Source organism: Prionailurus viverrinus, chromosome B2 (genome assembly GCF_022837055.1).
Source record: "Prionailurus viverrinus isolate Anna chromosome B2, UM_Priviv_1.0, whole genome shotgun sequence".
NCBI classification, from domain to species: domain Eukaryota; kingdom Metazoa; phylum Chordata; class Mammalia; order Carnivora; family Felidae; genus Prionailurus; species Prionailurus viverrinus.
The window spans coordinates 47,181,348-47,200,462 of NC_062565.1; the positions used below are offsets into that span (position 1 = coordinate 47,181,348).

Here is a 19,115-nt window from a genome sequence, read left to right on the forward strand (position 1 = left end):
CTACCTCTTAAGTACTTAAAACAACACGCTAAAAAAAAAAAGTTCATAAATAACAAAAGCAAAAATAATTCACCAATGACATCATGTATGGAGAGAAAATTTTTTGTGGTTCACTTGCTTTTCTGCATGTCCTATGAGGCAAAGTACTGACTGACCTTTATTTTGGGGTATCCATTCAAAGGTATCTATGAATAGCTTTGGAAGCCTTGCCTACCTCTGGACAAAGAGTAGTTTTGTGTACTGTCAAAAATAAAAATGTCTATGCTCGAAAATGCATCAAACTTCTCAACCTGCAAATGAGTGACATGGATTCACTACAACAGCTTGAAATGTCCTGAGCCAGGGGAAATACACAGGATTAATACACTCTACCCAACCTGCAGGAGGTGGTGAAGGAGGCTTAGCTGCCTCTGAAGGGCTTCAGTGGGTTTTTCTGTTATCACTTGCTGAAATTCTTGAAAGGCTGGTTCATCCTTTATCATCTATGAATACTTTTAACCCTTTCCCAAACTTTGTTAGAAAGCTTCAGTAACTGGTCACTAAACAGAAAATTAAGTACTTATGCATTAATGAACTCTAAATCAAAGTCTGTTTGATTTTTAATACACCTTTAATAGCTCCACATGCTTCCAGAATAGGCCGGCGGGACACAACTGGACCCTGGAGTATCATGAATAATGAATGCTCTATCTGCTCAAACCCTGGTGCCATCCAAGTATTGTAAATGAATAAAATGTCTTCGGTGGCCCTGCTGTTGGGCTAGCTGGCCTACCAGCTGCACTGCATCCTGCACCACATCGTGGCACTCGAGTTCCTGGGGGTGGTGAGCCCACTACCTTTCATCCCATGAAGGAAAGGAGAGGGCTTACCCATGTCTCCTGCTCAGAGAAGTTTCATGATGCCCTTGATGAAGAACATATGTGAGTTCACTTATAATTCGTTACCATCTAACTGCTGAGATGACTGACCTCAGCTTTACTCTGGAGATGAGAAATGAGCACACACACCTGAACAGTTCTCACTACCTTATTTTGCCAGTAACTGAATTTGACAAAAATCAATCACTTCTGCTCTGTTTTGTTCATCTATCTGTAGAAATGTTTAGATCTATTTAGCTAGTTACTAGTAAGATGGACTTTCTCAAAATCTGACAAATGTGTGCTTGGTATTTTTTAAGTATTAATGTTTCATTTTTTAAATTTTATTTAGAAGGATTAAAGCCTCGTAATGTTTACATGTTTAAAAAAACATATGAATGTCGCAAGTGCACAGATATTTAAGAAAAACAAAAATTAACTTCATTTGCACTTCCAATATTTTCTTTTAGGCTCACAAGGTTTATAGAAGCAAACTTTTATTTAAGTACACTTTGAAAATCTCAACTGGTAAACTTTAAAAAATTTTTTTTATTTCAGAAAAACAGACAGAGAAAGAGAGAGAGACTGAGAGGGGGGCAGAGGCAAAGACAGAGAGAGAGAGACAGAGAGAGAGAGAGAGAGAGAGAGAGAGAGAATCTTAAACAGGCTCCACACACGAGGGGCTCAATCCCACTACCCTGAGATCATGACCTGAGCTTAAATCAAGTCAGATGCTTAACCAAGTGATCCACCCTGGCACCCCTAAACTGGTCAACTTCTGGTATTTGGAAATCTCCGAACTTAAATATCATCACCTTGCACGAGCTGCATCCACTGCAAGAGCCAAAATATTCCCGTCTCCACTGGCAGCACATGCAGTCAATGCAGCAAGACATCGTTCAGCCAAGGTTTCATCCCTGCTGGATTTGACCTTATGGAAAAGGTCAAGAAAAGGGTCAATTTACATGAAAAAAAGAACAAAACAGAGATCAGGAGATTAGACACTGATATACGTCATATGGAAATTGTTCCATAATCTTAACCACAAAAACAAAAGAAAAAAAAAAGGAGAGAATAATATGTATCCTAGGTCTGATATTCATTCAATTTGTTCACTTACTCATTCAATAAACATTTAAAACAATACTGAATTCTGCATAGCCCTGATAAATCAGAAATACACAGGGCAATGATAAGTAACACTGAAGCCTCTCCAAAGTAGTCAGTACATGCTACTTAGGCTTTACTAATGTAACAAGACATCAAAAACAAGTAGGTCTTTTATATGGAAGGCACACTAAAGAATAATAGTGACAAGGAAGAAAAAATAATAACAGATTACAACATAGAGAATATTTGTTATACATTGTTTTCCCTAGCTAACTAACAATATATTGGTAATAATACATATGTATATTGTTTTTCTTCTTCTCAAAGAGAAAGAAAGAGACAGAGATGATGAGAAATACTGCAGCGGAGACAGAAAGACCATGAAAAGCACAGTCAAAACCTTTTCCCCTCAGATCCTAGCTCTACTCTGCTCCGCCAACAATCTGCCTAAACAAAGTTACCTAAAATCCAATTTTTTACAAGTTTGCACCACCTATAAAAGAGTCTAAATATGATACTACTCAAGATGCTACTAAAATCATATAATATCTATAAGCAGAAATGGATCAAAAATCTTACACTAAAGGCAAGGAAAAACCCAACTCCATTAACATTACCGAATTTCTCTCTTGCCTGAAATAAAGTTTAACACCATTTGTGGTAAATGGAACGCCTCAAGCTGTAAGGGTGCAGAGTTAATAAAAGTGTAAAGTATAAGAGGGGAGAAAAGGGCTTTTCCAAATATAATATATGTTGAGACTTTTGTGATGACTCAAAATAAAATGATATATCCTAAGGAGGACCTTTTAAAAAAGTGATAAAAATGTGAGAGAGGAGTTATCTTCTGCTGGAGGGTGAAAATGGAAATAATGCCATTAACTGTAATAGAAAAATGGAAAATGATAGTGGTGCATGCAGTCTAACTGAACAAACTCTTATATTCTTTTCTTTTTTTTTTTTTTTTAGAGAGAGAGCACACTGGAGTGGGGGAGAAAGGCAGAGGGAGAGAGAGAGGGAGAGAAAGAGAGAGAGAGAGAGAGAGATTGAGAGAGAGAGAGAGAGAGAGAGAGAGAGAGATTTTCAATCTTAAGAAGTTCCACGCTCAGTGTGGAGCCCGATGCAGGGTTCAATCCCACAATCCTAGGATCATGACCTGAGCTGAAATCAAGAGTCAGATGCTCAACCGACTGAGTCACCAATGTGCCCATGATTCTTAAAGAACATCTAAACAGAAGAGAGAAAAATGTCGTATCTTAAACTATCACAGAGAAAGTAAACACAGAAAAAGCATTAATGATAACTAAAGAACTTCAAGTTTCTTGTGGACCCCTTTCTTGTACCATACACAAAAATAAATTCAAAATGGATAAAAGACCTAAATGTGAGACAGGAAGCCATCAAAATCCTAGAGGGACACAGGCAGCAACCTTTATCATGGCCACAGCAACTTTTATAAGACATGTCTCCGGAGGCAAGGGAAACAAAAGCAAAAATGAACTATTGGGACCTCATCAAGATAAAAAACTTTCTGCACAGTGAAGGAAACAATCAACAAAACTAAAAGGCAACCTACGGAATGGGAGAAGATATTTGCAAATGACATATTGGATAAAGGGCTAGTATCCAAAATCTATAAAGAACTTATTAAACTCAATACCCAAAAAATAAGTAATTGAGTTAGGAAATGAGAAGACATGAACAGACATTTCTCCAAAGAAGACATACAAATGGCTAACAGACACATGAAAACATGCTCAGTATCACTGAACATCAGGGAAATACAAATCAAAAACCACAATGAGATACCACATCACACCTGTCAGAATAACTAAAATTAACAACTTGTGAAACAGCAGATGATGGCGAGGATGCCAAGAAAAGGGAACCCTCTTACGCTATTGGTAGGAATGCAAACTGGTGCAGCCACTCTGGAAAACAGTATGGAGGTTCCTCAAAAAGTTAAAAATAGAACTACCCTATGACCCAGCAATTGCACTACTAGGTATTTATCCAAAGGATACAAAAATGCTGATTCAAAGGGACACATGCACTCCAATGTTTATAGCAGCACTATCAGTAATAGCCAAATTATGGAAAGAGCTCAAATGTCCATCGACTGATGAATGGATAAAGAAGATGTACATATTTACACACACACACACACACACACACACACACACACACACACACAATGGAATATTATTCAGTCATCAAACAGAATGAAATCTTGCCATTTGTGACAACATGGATGGAACTGGAGTATATGATGCTAAGCAAAATAAATTAGAGAAAGATACCACATGACTTTACTCATATGTGGAATTTAAGAAATAAAACAGATGAACACAGAGGAAGGGAAGGAAAAATAAAGTAAGATAAAAAACAGAGGGGGAGGCACAGCATAAGAGATTCTTAACTATAGAGAACAAACTGAGGGTTGCTGGAGGGGAGGTGGGTGGGGGATGGGCTAAATGGGTGATGGGCATTAAGGAGGGCACTTGTTAGGATGAGCACTGGGTGTTGTATGTAAGTGATGAATCACTAAATTCTACTCCTGAAATGAATACTACACTATATGTTAACTAACTTGAATTTAAATAAAATCTAAGAAAAAAAATTCAATTTCTTGCTTTGGAAATAACAGTAATTATAAAAGCCAGAGATTAAAAGACCACAGTAGCTTCATACAAAATAAATATATAGATTATAACTATAAGAATGTTTTATCTATTTTAGTATTTCATATATTTTGATTCAGCTCAGTGAGAAATTGGCAATAAAGCTAAGATAATAATCTAGTTTCAATTAAAATAAATATATCTCATTTACAAATGGTATCTTACTAAAGTACTATTAAAATATATTTGAATTTAAAAAAAGAAAAAAACAGAAAGCAAACGATTCTTTCATAGTGGTATCAGGAACCATGGGCTAATGGAAACAAATCAGTGAGAAGCCCTGGGTTCATATACTCTGAACTTAATTTTTAGTTTTGAGTGAGTTATATAATCATTTAAGCCTTTGTTTTAATCTGTAATTTATGTGAGGTGTTATTACAGTGAGATTTTTGATAATAACATATAAGTTTCACAGAGGCAGCTGTCTTGGTTTAAAATGAATTTGAGTCTTAGCTGTTCAATTATTTATTCTGGGCAAGTTTCTCAATCTCCCTTATCTTCAGTTTCCTTAACTTTAAAATGTTGGGAAATCCTACCTCATGTGGTTGTTGTAAGGATTAAACAGGACAATTTAAGGGTCTACACAATGCCCAGAAAGCACTCAAAATATGATAGCTATCATTACCTTCTTGAGCTTTTCAATCTGCTTGTTACGCACTGATGTATTATCAATCGCCAGAACATCCACAGATTCTTCTTTTTCCAATTGGTACTTATTTACTCCAACAATCACTTCAGAACCTATCAATTTCCCAGAGGAAAATAATATGTAGATTCTATTCATAAATACTTCCCTAATAGTAATGCTCTGATCATCATATACTTTGCTTATAAGCTTAATATTTTTAAATAGTATTCTTAAATCTTAATGAAACTTCAATATAGATCAGCAAATCACAACAAAATGGGGGTGAGAGGGGAAAGAACTGGTATATATCAGATCTCTTTAAGGGAGGATTTTTATTATTCTCTCAAACTATATACTTTCTCAGAGTTTCTGACAAATCCTCTTCTACAACTACAAAATTAAAATAATAGCAGCAAATAAAGACTTATAAGTGAGAGAATTAACATCCAATAATGTTTTCAATATATTCTTGTATTCTCTTACAGCCAATAGCTTTTAACAAAAAGTACTTTTAAAATCTGTAAGTAATAAACCAGAATTATAAAGATATTTCCTTAACATAATAAGAATATATTTTGCCTCAAACTACCAGATTATTACCATTTAAAGACATCCTGCCACCCAACTCTTCTCCTTATTTCCTTTTCAGAACTCATCACAATCTATAATTATTTTTTATGTGTTCACTTGCCCATTTTCTGTCTCTTTGTTACTAAAATGTAAACTCTAAGGGTGAAGAGATCATGTCTTTCCTGTTCACAGTTGTATCCCAGACATAATACAGTGCCCCAAATGGTAAATACTAAAAAAAAAAGTGTTCACTGACTGAATGAATAAATACTCCAATGCAGAGCACAATGACTAATAATACCATCTTCAAAACGCTGGAGATACCCACTTATATACACACACACACACACACACACACACACACACAGGCATACCTCAACACATACTCTGTACATATGCTTGCCCATATGCATACATGCATGCAAAAATACAAACAGGAAGACAGACAGATGATAGATAGATAGATAGATAGATAGATAAAGAAACATCTAAGTTTCATTTTTCTATTATTTTTGTTTTATTAACTATGTATGTTATCTTTAAACAGAAATTAATATTTCTTTTTAAATACAGTACTGGATTTCACATATAAACATTTTCATTTTATCTTACCAGAATCTATTCTTGCTTGCCTTCGGGCAGCACATTCTTCAATTCGAAGTTTAGGTATTCCTTCTGCTACAGCTTTGGCCATTCCACCCATCTCTTCAATTTCATGAATAAGCTATTAAGAAAAATAGATTAATAAAACTGGAAAAGAATATAATGATATTTTTATAAACTATACAAATTTGTTACGTTACATAATTACCAATATTACTAAAATCCTAAACTATTCTAGTGGTAAGTTTAATGTTTCATAAGAAAAGAATTAAGTTAACATCAAGAGCTTTTCTATAGTTAGGAGTGCCTGGCTGGCTCAGTCAGGGGGAGCATGCAACTCTTGATCTTGGGGTGAGTTTGAGCTCCATGTTGGGTGTAGACATAACTTAAATGAATAAAATAAATTTTTTTTTTTAAAAAAAAGGAAAAATGGGGTGCCTGAGTAGCTCAGTTGGTTAAGTGTCTGACCTCGGCTCAGGTCATGATCTCGCAAATCATGAGTTTGAGCCCCACCTCGGGCTCTGGGCTGACAGCTCATAGTCTGGAGCCTGCTTTCACTTCTGTGTCTCCCTCTTTCTCTGCCTCTCCTCTGCTTGTGCTGTCTCTATTTCTCTCTCTCTCAAAAATAAAATAAACATTATTTTTTTTTTTAAAGAGGAAAAAAGTTCCATAGAGTTAACAATATTGTACTGTATATTTGAAAGTTGCTAAGACAGTAGATGTTAAAAGTTCTTATCACAAAAAAAAAGAAATTGTATAACTGTGTGGTATGGAAAGTGACTAAACTTACTCTGGTAATCACTTTACAATTCATGCATATATCAAACCATCATGTTTTATATCTTAAATTAATACAATGTTATATGTCCGTTATATTTCAAAAAAGATAGAAATTATATTTTTTTTTCAACGTTTATTTATTTTTTTTTGGGACAGAGAGAGACAGAGCATGAACGGGGGAGGGGCAGAGAGAGAGGGAGACACAGAATCGGAAACAGGCTCCAGGCTCCGAGCCATCAGCCCAGAGCCTGATGCGGGGCTCGAACTCCTGGACCGCGAGATCGTGACCTGGCTGAAGTCGGACGCCCAACCGACTGCGCCACCCAGGCGCCCCAGAAATTATATATTTAAAGTTACTTCAAAAGACAACAGAAAAACTAAGATGTATATTCTGGAAGCACAAAACCTGTCACTCAAGTCTTAGGAGAAAACTAAAGATAACATCAATAGTCTTTATTTTTAGTTACTTAAGTTTTCATGGATACATAAATAAATACTCTTTAAGGAATGTATTTCAAAATGCAACTTCATTTTTTATTTGATCAGCACAATAATAACATAACTCTACTGCTACTGACACCAGCATACATCTAAACCTTCAATCACAGCCTTATTTATACATGAGGTGGTGGGAAAATGAATGGTGGAATGGTATATGACACAGCAGAAAGGAACAAAGTAAAACTTGGTTTTTTTCCAGAAGAATTCAAGAAATAAGAATTTGTGTTGAAGCCAAAGCTAAGATAGGAAGCTAAAAAGAGGAAGACTACTTGAGAATTTAGAACTATCCCTCTCCCATTCTGTCAGGACAACCAAAGCTTACATCTGCAAAAAACAGACCAAAGTTTATCTCTGTAGAAAAGCAATGGGCTATCAAACACCAAGTACATAGAGAGGCAAGGGTAAGATATCTTGATATAAAAACCTGTATTCTGAATAATAAGATTAAAGACAAAAGGCACACAGAGAAAAGAGACAATACAGGATAGAGAAGAAAACTTCAAAAAATATAATATCCTCAGAAAAAAAGATTATATTCTGTATTAATGAAACAAGTAACATAACACACAAAACATAGAAAACAAAATGAGCTTTTGGAAATTAAAAATATGATATATGAATTTTAAAGTGAGTAGAAATTTAAAGTTGACGACTCCCTAAGAAAACAAAACAGAATCTCAAAGATGAGTTATAGAACAGATAAGAACATCAGAGTATCATTCCAGGAGGTCCTTATCCAATAATTCAGAGTTCTAGAAAGAGAATGACAGAAAAAATGGCAGGGACAAAACTATCAAAAAAAATAACACAAGACAATTTTCCAGAGTTATGAGAACATGAAAAATAGGCCAGATAAAAAATGCTCACCAAAGGTCTAGTCCAATATAGGAAAAATATACACATCAATGTCCCCCAACTCAAAAATAGAGATCCTAAAACAGTTAGAAAGAAAGGCCTGAGAGTAGAAATAGCATCAGACTTCTAAACAGAAATATTAGAAGCTAGAATAAAAAGCAGATCAATGTTTACAAACTCTCAAATGAAAATAATTTCAAACACAGACTATCAACCAAATACCAGAGTAGAATAAAGACATTTTCAAACATCCAAAGTTTCATATAATTCATCCCCTATGTACAACTTCTGAGAGGTTCCTATGAGGTATCATTCAAAATAACAAGGGATAAATCAACAGAGATAGACACAGCATTCAGGATACAGATTCAACATAGCAGAGGTGAAAAGAATTCCCAGGATAATGACAAAGGTTAGTCAAAGGACTGCAATGGTCAGCAGGTCTAGAGAGAAACTAGTCTAAATCAAATGACAGCACTGGAGGACTTCAGAAGGATGTATACTATTGAGATGTAATTATATTGGTAGTATTATGAGACAAAAGAAAGAAGAGGTAAGAATCAGCTAAAATACTAAACTACCATACTACAAAGCAATAGGTAATGACTAAAATTGATGGAATTAGAACTAGTGTATATGTATAATTTTTAAATATGGAGATAAAAACAAACAAAAAAGATGTATTTGATTCAAAGAAGCAGGAAAAAAAGCAAGTAGAAGACAAAGGACTGCTTTTTTATGTTACAGCCTTTTAATACTAATACTCTTTTTAACTCTTTGAATAAAATACTTTAATACAAACACAATTATATTTTTAAATTATGTTTCAGTTTTGTATACTAGAAGGTCAAACCTAAAATTCTCTTTTTCTCTCGAACATTTTATACATCTTGATATAAATCTATGATTTGATTTACATATCAAAATACCTAATAACCTTTATAAATCTGTAAATCTTAAAACCAAAATTTCAAAGAGGAGAAACTGACCTTCAAGGCAGCGTCATAAACATCATTCGTGAGAGATTCCATCATATAGGAACCTCCCCAAGGATCAGCCACTTTGGGAATCCCAGATTCTTCTTGAATAATGATTTGTGTATTCCTGGCAATTCGGGCACTTTTCACAGTTGGCAAACCCAAGGCTTCGTCAAAAGAATTTGTGTGCAAAGACTGAGTCCCTCCAAACACTGCCGCCATTGCTTCTACTGTAGTACGAATGATGTTATTATAAGGGTCCTAAAACATTCAGAGAAAAGCAAAAAGTCAAAACAAGGGGACAACTGATAAAGGATGCTATGATTAAGCAGTGGCTACTGTGTACTTACTTTGCCAATGCCTACATTAGGCTTCAGAATATCCAACAAATTAAGATGAATTAGTAAACAAGCCAGACTTAATAGGCACTCAATAAATGATTTGTTAATAAGTGATTAATAAACAGATGAACAATGAATCTAGATAAGAAATCTGGATTCATTCTGTTCCTGGGGCAAGGCATTGGACCTTTCTGAACTTTAGCTGCCTTAGCTGTAAAAATGAGAAGGTTAAGACAAAAATGATTATTAAAATTCCTTCCAATCCTGAAATCTCTACTTCTCCATTTATAAGGACCTGAAGCAATATTTAATAGATATATTAGTTTTTATTTACTTTTAGGTGTATAAAAGAAATGTAGCTTTAAAGTTATGAATTATTTTTAATATATCAAAATAATTTTATATGTAAAGAAAATGCATGAAAAAAGATCAGTTTTTTAATAGAATGAAATTAAATTATGCAAATGAAAATAACATTTAAATGGTATGTTTGCATGCATATTTATTTAAACTAAAATAAACTAAAATAAATAATATAGATGCACAAATTTTTAATTAGGTGATTTTATGTTAAGAATTTTAACTCTTGGGGTGCCTGGATGGCTCAGTCGGTTGAACATCCAACTCTTGATTTCGGCTCAGGTAATGATTTCACAGTTCGTGAGATTAAGCCCCACATTGGGTTCTGTGCTGTCAGTGGGGAGCCTGCTTGGGATGCTATCTCTCCCTCTCTGTCTGACCCTTCCTCGTTTGCATGCTCTCTTTCTCTCTTTCTGAATGAATAAATATTAAAAAAATAATTTAAACTCTTAAAATTATTTAAGGCGATATTAACTAAGTTGTGGTTTTTACTTCTTCCTCATCATATTTTTTCTTTACTTTTAAAAAGGTAAAACAGCACTGCATACAAGCTAACGTTTAAATGATTTTATATTATTAACCACTAGAGGGAGCCAACTTCATTTATTATAACACATGCGTAAAAACTATCAATGTGCATTATGCTTTAGAATAATTATAATTTTCAAATATTAACAGATAGCTTTTTAAACCTACTTCCTGACTATGCTATCTTGCTTGTAAGACAATATATTATTTTACTAAAATTCTACACTTTAAATTATACACATACCTGCTCAGTAAGTGACCATCCTGATGTCTGACAATGCGCCCTTAGAAGAAGAGATTTAGAGTTTTTAGGCTGAAACATTTTCTCTATTAAGTGAGCCCAGAGTCTTCTCCCAGCTCTCATTTTTGCTATTTCCATATAAAAGTTCATCCCAATTCCCCAGAAGAAAGACAACCTAAAATAGTAATGTTAAGTCCATTATTTGATTATACTTAACAATCTAAAATGGAAAATAAAACTAATTGTACCACACACTAAACAAAACAGCATCCACATTTTAATTTCAAACAACTTAATCTGAATTAAAATCAAAGCATAAGCATATATACATAAGTAACTTTAAACCTAACAGATAAAAGTACAGTTTTAGGCACACAGAAGAAATAGCTGTAGTCATCTGCTTCAGGTAGAAATTATTCACTTCACAGTTGGTCTTCTATAGAGAAGAAGTTCCTCTTGTGTCTTTAAATATAGAATGAATCACTATCCAAAAATAAATACTTCAAGAATACCCAATATGTAAGTCAGGGGTAACCCATGAAGGGAATAAAACCACAAACTTGTGGTTTTGGATAGCAAGAAAGTTTTCCTGTTTTGTTTTGTTTTGTTTTGTTTTGTTTTGTTTTGAAAGAATTATAGTATATTTGGTCTAGGAATGTATTTCTCCAATTGCCCCCAAACCCACTACTCCTTTTTATCTTATATTCTGTCACTGATTTACACATTTAGTTTACTTGCCCATGCCTAAAGGCAGAAAGGCTGTGTTTCTTCAAATAAAACAAGGTGAGCCTTAATTAAGCTAAAAACTAGTAAAATTTTTTGATATGCCCTTGGAAGAAATTGTTAACATTGCAGTCCTCAAATATGTTTCTCAGGATACTTTTTCACTCTTAAAAATACTAAAGATCCCAAAGAATTTTTATTTGGATAATATCTATCAATATTGTATATATTAATTCATTTAGAAACAGTAAACATACATTTTAACAAAAGTAACATTTTTATGAAAAGCAAGTACTTTGCTAAAATAAAAAAACTGTAATAAAAAAGTCACTATTTTACATTTTTGCAAATCTAATCTGTGGCTTAAGGGAAGACAGTTAGAATAAGTATCTGCTTCTACATTCAATCTATTGCAACATCACATATCGTGTAGCTTCTGGAAAACAATGTACACTCTTGAAATAATGAAAGTGGTAAAGGCACATAAAGATTTAATACAATCATGAAAACAATTTGACCTGAAAGATCCCAGGAAGGGTTAGTTACCCTGAGGGGTCCTTAGACCACACTTTGAGAACTGCTGTCATAATATGTATGCAACAACCTCTGATATAGAGTCTATGAACTCACTGAGGGCAAAAGTCATGTTTTTACAAATTTTATTCCCAGCACGTAAGTTTGTGCTTGGCCCAGAGCAAAACTTAGCAGTTACTCATATGTCCAATTTTTAATCACCAAATTTAAACAATTCTTAAACTTCAATCAAGTATATTTTTATATAAATTTATTAATAAGCTGTTTTAAAACAGAAATGTTTAATAGCACTGTGAATTCCAAAACACTTAAATTACAAGTGCAACAGAAAAAAATGTAATAGATGACTTCTCTTTAAAATGGAAAAATAAAGAATAAAAGTCAATATCATTTATATGTTTACAGTTTAATTGTCAAAATACGCCAGTTAATTGTGTTCTGTGAGCAACTGAAAAACAAGATTCCTCTCGTTTACCAAGAAGTAGAGTAAAATTTAATTCTAATTTTTAATTGTAAGCAGTATTGGCTTATTCTCTTATTATTACTCCAATAAAACATAAGAGAATCTAGTATGACATTTATATACACAAATTCATTTTATCAATATATTTACTATACATTCATAAATTGGTCCTAAAAATTTTCCTAACACTGAAACAATCTCTGAGGTCAATTTACTCACCTTGGTGCAAATTCATCAATTGTCAGACCAGCTTGGAGTCCAGTTCTACAGTATTCCAACCCATCTGCTATAGTATAGGCCAGTTCCAGAATGGCATCAGCCCCTGCTTCCTGCATATGGTATCCACTAATTGAAATTGAATTAAATTTTGGCATGTGCTACATAAAATAATAAAAAATATAACAGTGAATAAAAAATTTTAAAGGTTCTCTATTAAACTCATTTTCTAAAAGACTATTATTTTCTAAATGATGTTCAACTCAGATACACTAAGTAGTCTTTAACATTAACTGAAAATATTTAATGCTTACTTTGTTATATTTAATTCACTCCTCAATTTAAGTGGTGATTCAATGAACCATTGTAAAATGCACCTGTTTTATTTTTCTGGTGAAAAAGAATCTGCACTAACCATTCTTTAGAGTCAAAGTTTAAACTCTGAAATTAATTAGCTAAAAGTAGGAATGAACCTTTAGTCCGAAAACTGATTAAACATCTTTAATTCCAAACCAAGGACTGTGACCTCTTAAGAGATCCTAAGATCTCATAACTTTGGGCTAATCTTCTAAGGATAAATACATTTAAGTTTTACTAGTTATCAATTTTCTTGTTTGAAGTTCTTTTTGAAGTCACTGAAAATGACTACATACTGAAATAAAACAGGATTAAGATACATGGATTAGAAATCAAAGACTTCAATTGGATTTACTGTGATATTTAATGCTAAGCATATCCCAGACAGGTTCTTTCTTGCCAAATCACTAAAAAGATGGCATTTCTACCATTCCCCTAAAATATATTAGAGAGGGTACATAGCACAAATATACTGACAAGCCCCAAAATTATCCTCCTTCCCAAGAATTGGCCAAATAAAATAATAAAAGCTAAATCACAGAAACTGAGTACGGTAGTTAAGAACATGGGCTCTAGAGTCAAAGTACTCAAAGTCTAGTTGATGGCTAGTGTCAGTTAACTAGTCATAAGGCTACAGGCAAGTTTCTCAACCTAGTTATTCCCTGGTTTCTTAAAATATAAAATAGAGGTACTTCCTCATGGAGTTGCTATAGGATTAAATGAAATGACTCACCTAAACCACTTAGTATTATTCCAGTACGCAGGAAGCATTCAAAAAATGTTACTTGCTGTTGCTAATGTATGCTATGGACTATCTGTAATTTACATTTTTTAATACTTATAATTAACCAAAAGGTCTTGAAAAATGTTCCATTGCAAAAACAGTAAGGGGACTGAATTACATGGAATTGAGAGACAATTTGAGTGCATTTATTGCTTATAAATAAGAAGCAACGAAAGAAGCAGGTGCCTCTCTACAAAGAGGATTTTAGTAGCAGAATTTCTTTAAAAATAATAGAAATATTGGAATATTGGAATATTGGAATATTATTCAGCCTTAAAAAGGAGGTTAATTCTGATACATGGTACAACATGGATGAGTCTTGAAGACATTATGCTAAGTGAACTAAGCCAGTCACAAAAAGACAAATACTTTATCATTCCACTTATATGAGGTACCTAGAGTAGTCAAATTCACAGAGATAGAAAGTGGAACGACAGTTTCCAGGAGCTGGAGGGAGAGGAGGATAGGGAGTTATTATTTAACAGGCACAGAGTTTCAGGTTTGCGAGACGAAAAGAGTTTTGGAAATGGATGGTGGTGATGGTTGCACAACAGTGTGAATATACTTAATGCCACTGAACTGTACACTTCAAAAGAGTGAAGATGGTAAATTTTACATTGTATATTTTTCTACAATTAAAATTTTTTAAAAATAGAAAAGTTTACAGTTTACAAAGTACTTCAATGTAACATTATTTGACCAGTATGTGAAACCAGAACTTTTACACTTACGTGAAGGATTATATAAAGCAATTTTGAACTTGCAGATGACATTAGGACGTTCCAAAAGGGGAAATGCCCAAGTACATAATAGCACAAACTAAGCAACCTGCTACCAACTATTCAATTCTCCCCTCTCTTCCCGTAATACCTGAACCGTAAATGCAGAGTGCCGATGTACAAGAACTGTACTTCCAATCTCCTCTCACTACTGTGTGTGTCCATTGAGATAGTGGAACTTTCATTTGTTCCTTCTGGAAATTCACCTTAAATCAGAGGAGCTGCCCCCCTCCCCATGCCAAACACATCCAGCCCACCTACTTCCTCAACCGTAAGGCAGCACAAGGTAAAAGGAGCCCTAATGACTGTGGAGCAACCCTACAACCAAGCTCTTGATAACCTACTTTCCAACTTCTTTCATATGAAAGAGAATCGACTCCTGTTTAGTTAAAGCTACTGCTATCTTTGTACGTGTGTTTGTCATATAAGTCAGTCAGAGAAAGACAGATACCGTATGTTTTCACTCATATGTAGAACTTGAGAAACAACAGACCATAGAGGAAGGGAAGGGGAAACAATAGTTTCAAATAGAGAGGGAGGTGAACCCATAAGAGACTCTTAAATACAGAGAACAAACTGAGGGTTGATGGGGGGAGGAGGGGAGGGGCAAATGTGATGGACACTGAGGATGCCATTTGTTGGGATGAGCACTGGGTGTTATATGTAAGCGATGAATCATGGGAATCTACCCCCGAAACCAAGAGCACACTGTATACACTGTTTGTTAGCTAACTTGACAATAAATTATATTAAATAAATAATAAATACATAAAAAACACACACACAAAACCATTCTTCTAACTTTTCTGTAAAGTATTCAAAATAAAAAGTTTTGGGAAAACTGAAAAAATAAAAATAAAAAATAAATGTAATCCTGCACATAGGGTCTTGAAATTGAAAAGGGCGATAAAAATATACAATTCTATACAATATAGTTCACAGGGACAAATAAGATATATGAAAAGACATAAAATTGCAAAGTGTAAAAGCTGAATATCAAATGAGAAGAGTAGGCAATGCTTGCAAGAGTTCTGAGGTAATAGCAATTACAAGAAATAAAAGAGATTTTTTTAAAAAAGGTTTCATGGTAGAGGAGAGACTGGCCTTTTGCCATGAAATAATACAGTCTAACTTTAAGGTAGGTAAAGAAACGGAGAGCATTGTCAGCAAGAAGCAGAGTGTAAATGATGAGGGAAAATACATATTAGTTACTCGGAGGAAAATGAAGTTTTATGTTTCCCAGTGGAGGGATTGTTGCTAAGATAGGAACACTGTAAGAACCTTCTTTTTCCACCACTCTCATTGGGGAAGATAAACCTAATACAGGAGTGAAATATCAGGACCACATTGTGGATGCAGATATAAATGACATCTTCTAATCTAGTTTCTAATAGAAATACAGCTGATATTTTGATCTCCAACTGTCAGACACAAGTGTGCACTTCAAAACTGAATCTGAACTCTGGCAAGAAACAAAGTATAAATTATGAGCCCTCCCTGATTCTGACAATTATCAGAGGATACAAACTTAAAAATAAGTAGAATACAGTAAATGTCTAATGCCAAGATTCCTATAGGTAACAACACACTATGAGTACATTGAAAGCAAAAAAATACAAACTAGCAACACACGTAAACATAAAACCCACACTCTGACTTTATACTATTATTCAGACTCACTTATCAAATTCAAATTAGGTTATGATATTTTATAAAAATTCCTGCATCTAAAGAAGGAAAGAAAAACCCACAAGAAGCAGAAAATACCTTTGCTGTATATTGGAAGATGTCAGCAATAATTTTCATGGATGGTTCTGGAGGAAAAATATAAGTATTTCTGACCATAAACTCCTTTAGTATATCATTTTGGATTGTACCAGTGAGTTTCTCTTTAGGTACACCTTGTTCTTCTCCAGTTACTATAAAAGTCGCAAGAACTGGAATAACTGCTCCATTCATGGTCATGGAAACTGACATTTTTTCTAAAGGAATTCCATCAAAAAGAATTTTGGTATCTTCCACAGTATCAATAGCAACACCAGCCATTCCAACATCACCACGAACTCGAGGATTATCTGAATCATATCCACGATGTGTCGCCAGATCAAAGGCAACTGATAATCCCTGCTGACCAGCTAAACACACAAAGGAAAAACAACGTAGAATTAAAGAGTCTGGCATCAAAGTAAACTGATTTATGTTAACACTCCTAACGGTGTCGATTCAGCTCATCATAGGATACTTTTATAACAAACATTATTTTTATGCTTATACATGTCAAAACAAATTTAAATAAAGACACTTCATCTCCTAAACTGTTTTCCCATATGGCAAAATGTACAAACTGGGTTCCAGAACAAAAAGAACAAAACACCTCACTATCTTATGTCTATTTGAGGATTTTTTTAACCTTGTTTTTTTTAATAACTTCAACTTTGTATGTCTTAATCCCCTTTACCTATTTTGCCCTTATCTTAACAATTTTAGGTAAAAAAATATTTTTTTAAGTTTATTTGTTTTTAGAGAGAGAGCACATGTGCACATGAGCAGGGTAAGGGCAGAGAGAGAGAATCCCAAACAGACTCTGAGCTGTGACCACAGAGCCAGATTCAGGGCTCAACCTCAACAATCTGAGATCATGACGTGAGCCAAAATCAGAGTTGGATGCTTAACCAACTGAGTCACCCAGGCGCCCCTCAGTAAAAATACTTTTTAAGATTCATGAAAAGATCTGGCTGTTCACAAATAGTTAACATAACTTGGTATTTGTATGCTCACTTATTTTTATTCTTGTGTTTAATATGGTCATAACAAGATGTCTTGGCTGTTCAAATATTCTGGAAAACAAAATTATGAACACCATGCAAAAAAATAAAAATAATTTAAATATGAGATCCTCCATCTGCAATATAAATGTACAGATCCTCAAATTTAGCAAACAATATAATTTTAATATAGATCAGAAAGAAATAGTAGTTAATATGATTTTTAGAGACCTAAGTGCCAGATTGCACTAAATATATTTGTACATTACCATTTGTTTAAACCATTTAAACCATTAAACCATTTAAACCATTTCCTCTTTAATTCCTATCCTAACAACGTTAAGTAAAAACTCAAAGAGGGATGCCTGGGTGGTTCAGTTCATTGGGCATTTGACTGTTGATTTGGGCTCAGGTCACATTCTCATGGTTTGTGAGTTCAAGCCCCGCATTGGGCTCTGCACTAGCAGTGAGCGTGAAGCCTGCTTGGGATTCTCTCTTCCCCTTTCTCTGCCCCTCCCTTGCTCACACACATTCTCTATTTCTAAAAAAATAAAAATAAATTTAAAATAAAAAGAAATAAACTTTAATTTTAAAAAAGCTTCTCAAAGAAAAAGCCAATGTCTCTCATGTCATATGAGTTTAACTAATTCCTTTTTATGTAACATGTATGTAACTGTTATTGGCATTCAAGAATTTAGCACCCTATTCTGGATCACTCATTTTTTTGACCACGGAAGTTGAAAAACATTCATATTTCTCAGAGTATAGTCTTAACTACAAAATTATAAAGTGACTATCATTTTTACAGAGATCAACCAGTCTCCCTTCAAAAGAAGCCAGGAACAGGAAATGTATGGTTGATCATAAATATAATGTTTTGCATAAAAATCTCACCCTTAATATTGTCTTTATAGAACTTATTGCTTTCTTCCACAGTACTAAAACCAGCATACTGGCGGATGGTCCAGGGCCTAAAGGTGTACATGGTGGGATATGGTCCACGTGTGAATGGCTTCACTCCTGGAAGTTCTTCAGGTAAGTCATTGGTATCCCTGCTAGAATATAAGGGTTTTATGGAGATCCCTTCTGGAGTATGCCATATCAGGTCTTCCGGGTTTTTGCCTTTCAACTGCTTTTTGGCCAGGGCAGCCCATTCTGGATGAAGGGGTTGTTGCTGGTGCAGAAGTCTCCGCCATATAAGCCTGGATCCTGATGACTCTTTGAGCTGCTTCAGGTGATGAGGTGAAAGCAAAAGAAGCCAAGTCTTAGCCCTCAACATGATGGAGCATGGAAAACACCTAAAAGGAACACGAACTGGCCTAGAAAAAGAAGTACAGTATATATGTGTTTACAAAAGCCAAATGGGAACTATTGGTGAGAAGGGGAAAAAAGGCATTTTAGTATGATTTCATCTCTTCTTTCCTGCTTCCTATACCTGATAATTCGTAACGTTGGATCTTCTTCT

At 34.3% G+C, this 19,115-nt stretch overlaps 1 protein-coding gene across 3 annotated transcripts in view; it reads right to left on the reverse strand.

Annotated features, from left to right (window-relative positions):
* Positions 1-19,115, reverse strand: part of MMUT (methylmalonyl-CoA mutase) — a 35,757-nt gene that overhangs the window by 13,116 nt on the left and 3,526 nt on the right. For all 3 annotated transcript variants that reach the window (XM_047858944.1, XM_047858945.1, XM_047858943.1), the window contains exons 2-9: positions 18,545-18,969; positions 16,653-17,020; positions 12,969-13,126; positions 11,033-11,204; positions 9,572-9,820; positions 6,456-6,567; positions 5,271-5,386; positions 1,673-1,788 (exon numbers count right to left, since the gene is read on the reverse strand). In XM_047858944.1, the coding sequence (XP_047714900.1) occupies positions 1,673-1,788; positions 5,271-5,386; positions 6,456-6,567; positions 9,572-9,820; positions 11,033-11,204; positions 12,969-13,126; positions 16,653-17,020; positions 18,545-18,929 (1,676 nt within the window). In that variant the 5' untranslated portion in view covers positions 18,930-18,969. The remainder of the gene's footprint in view (positions 1-1,672; positions 1,789-5,270; positions 5,387-6,455; positions 6,568-9,571; positions 9,821-11,032; positions 11,205-12,968; positions 13,127-16,652; positions 17,021-18,544; positions 18,970-19,115) is intronic.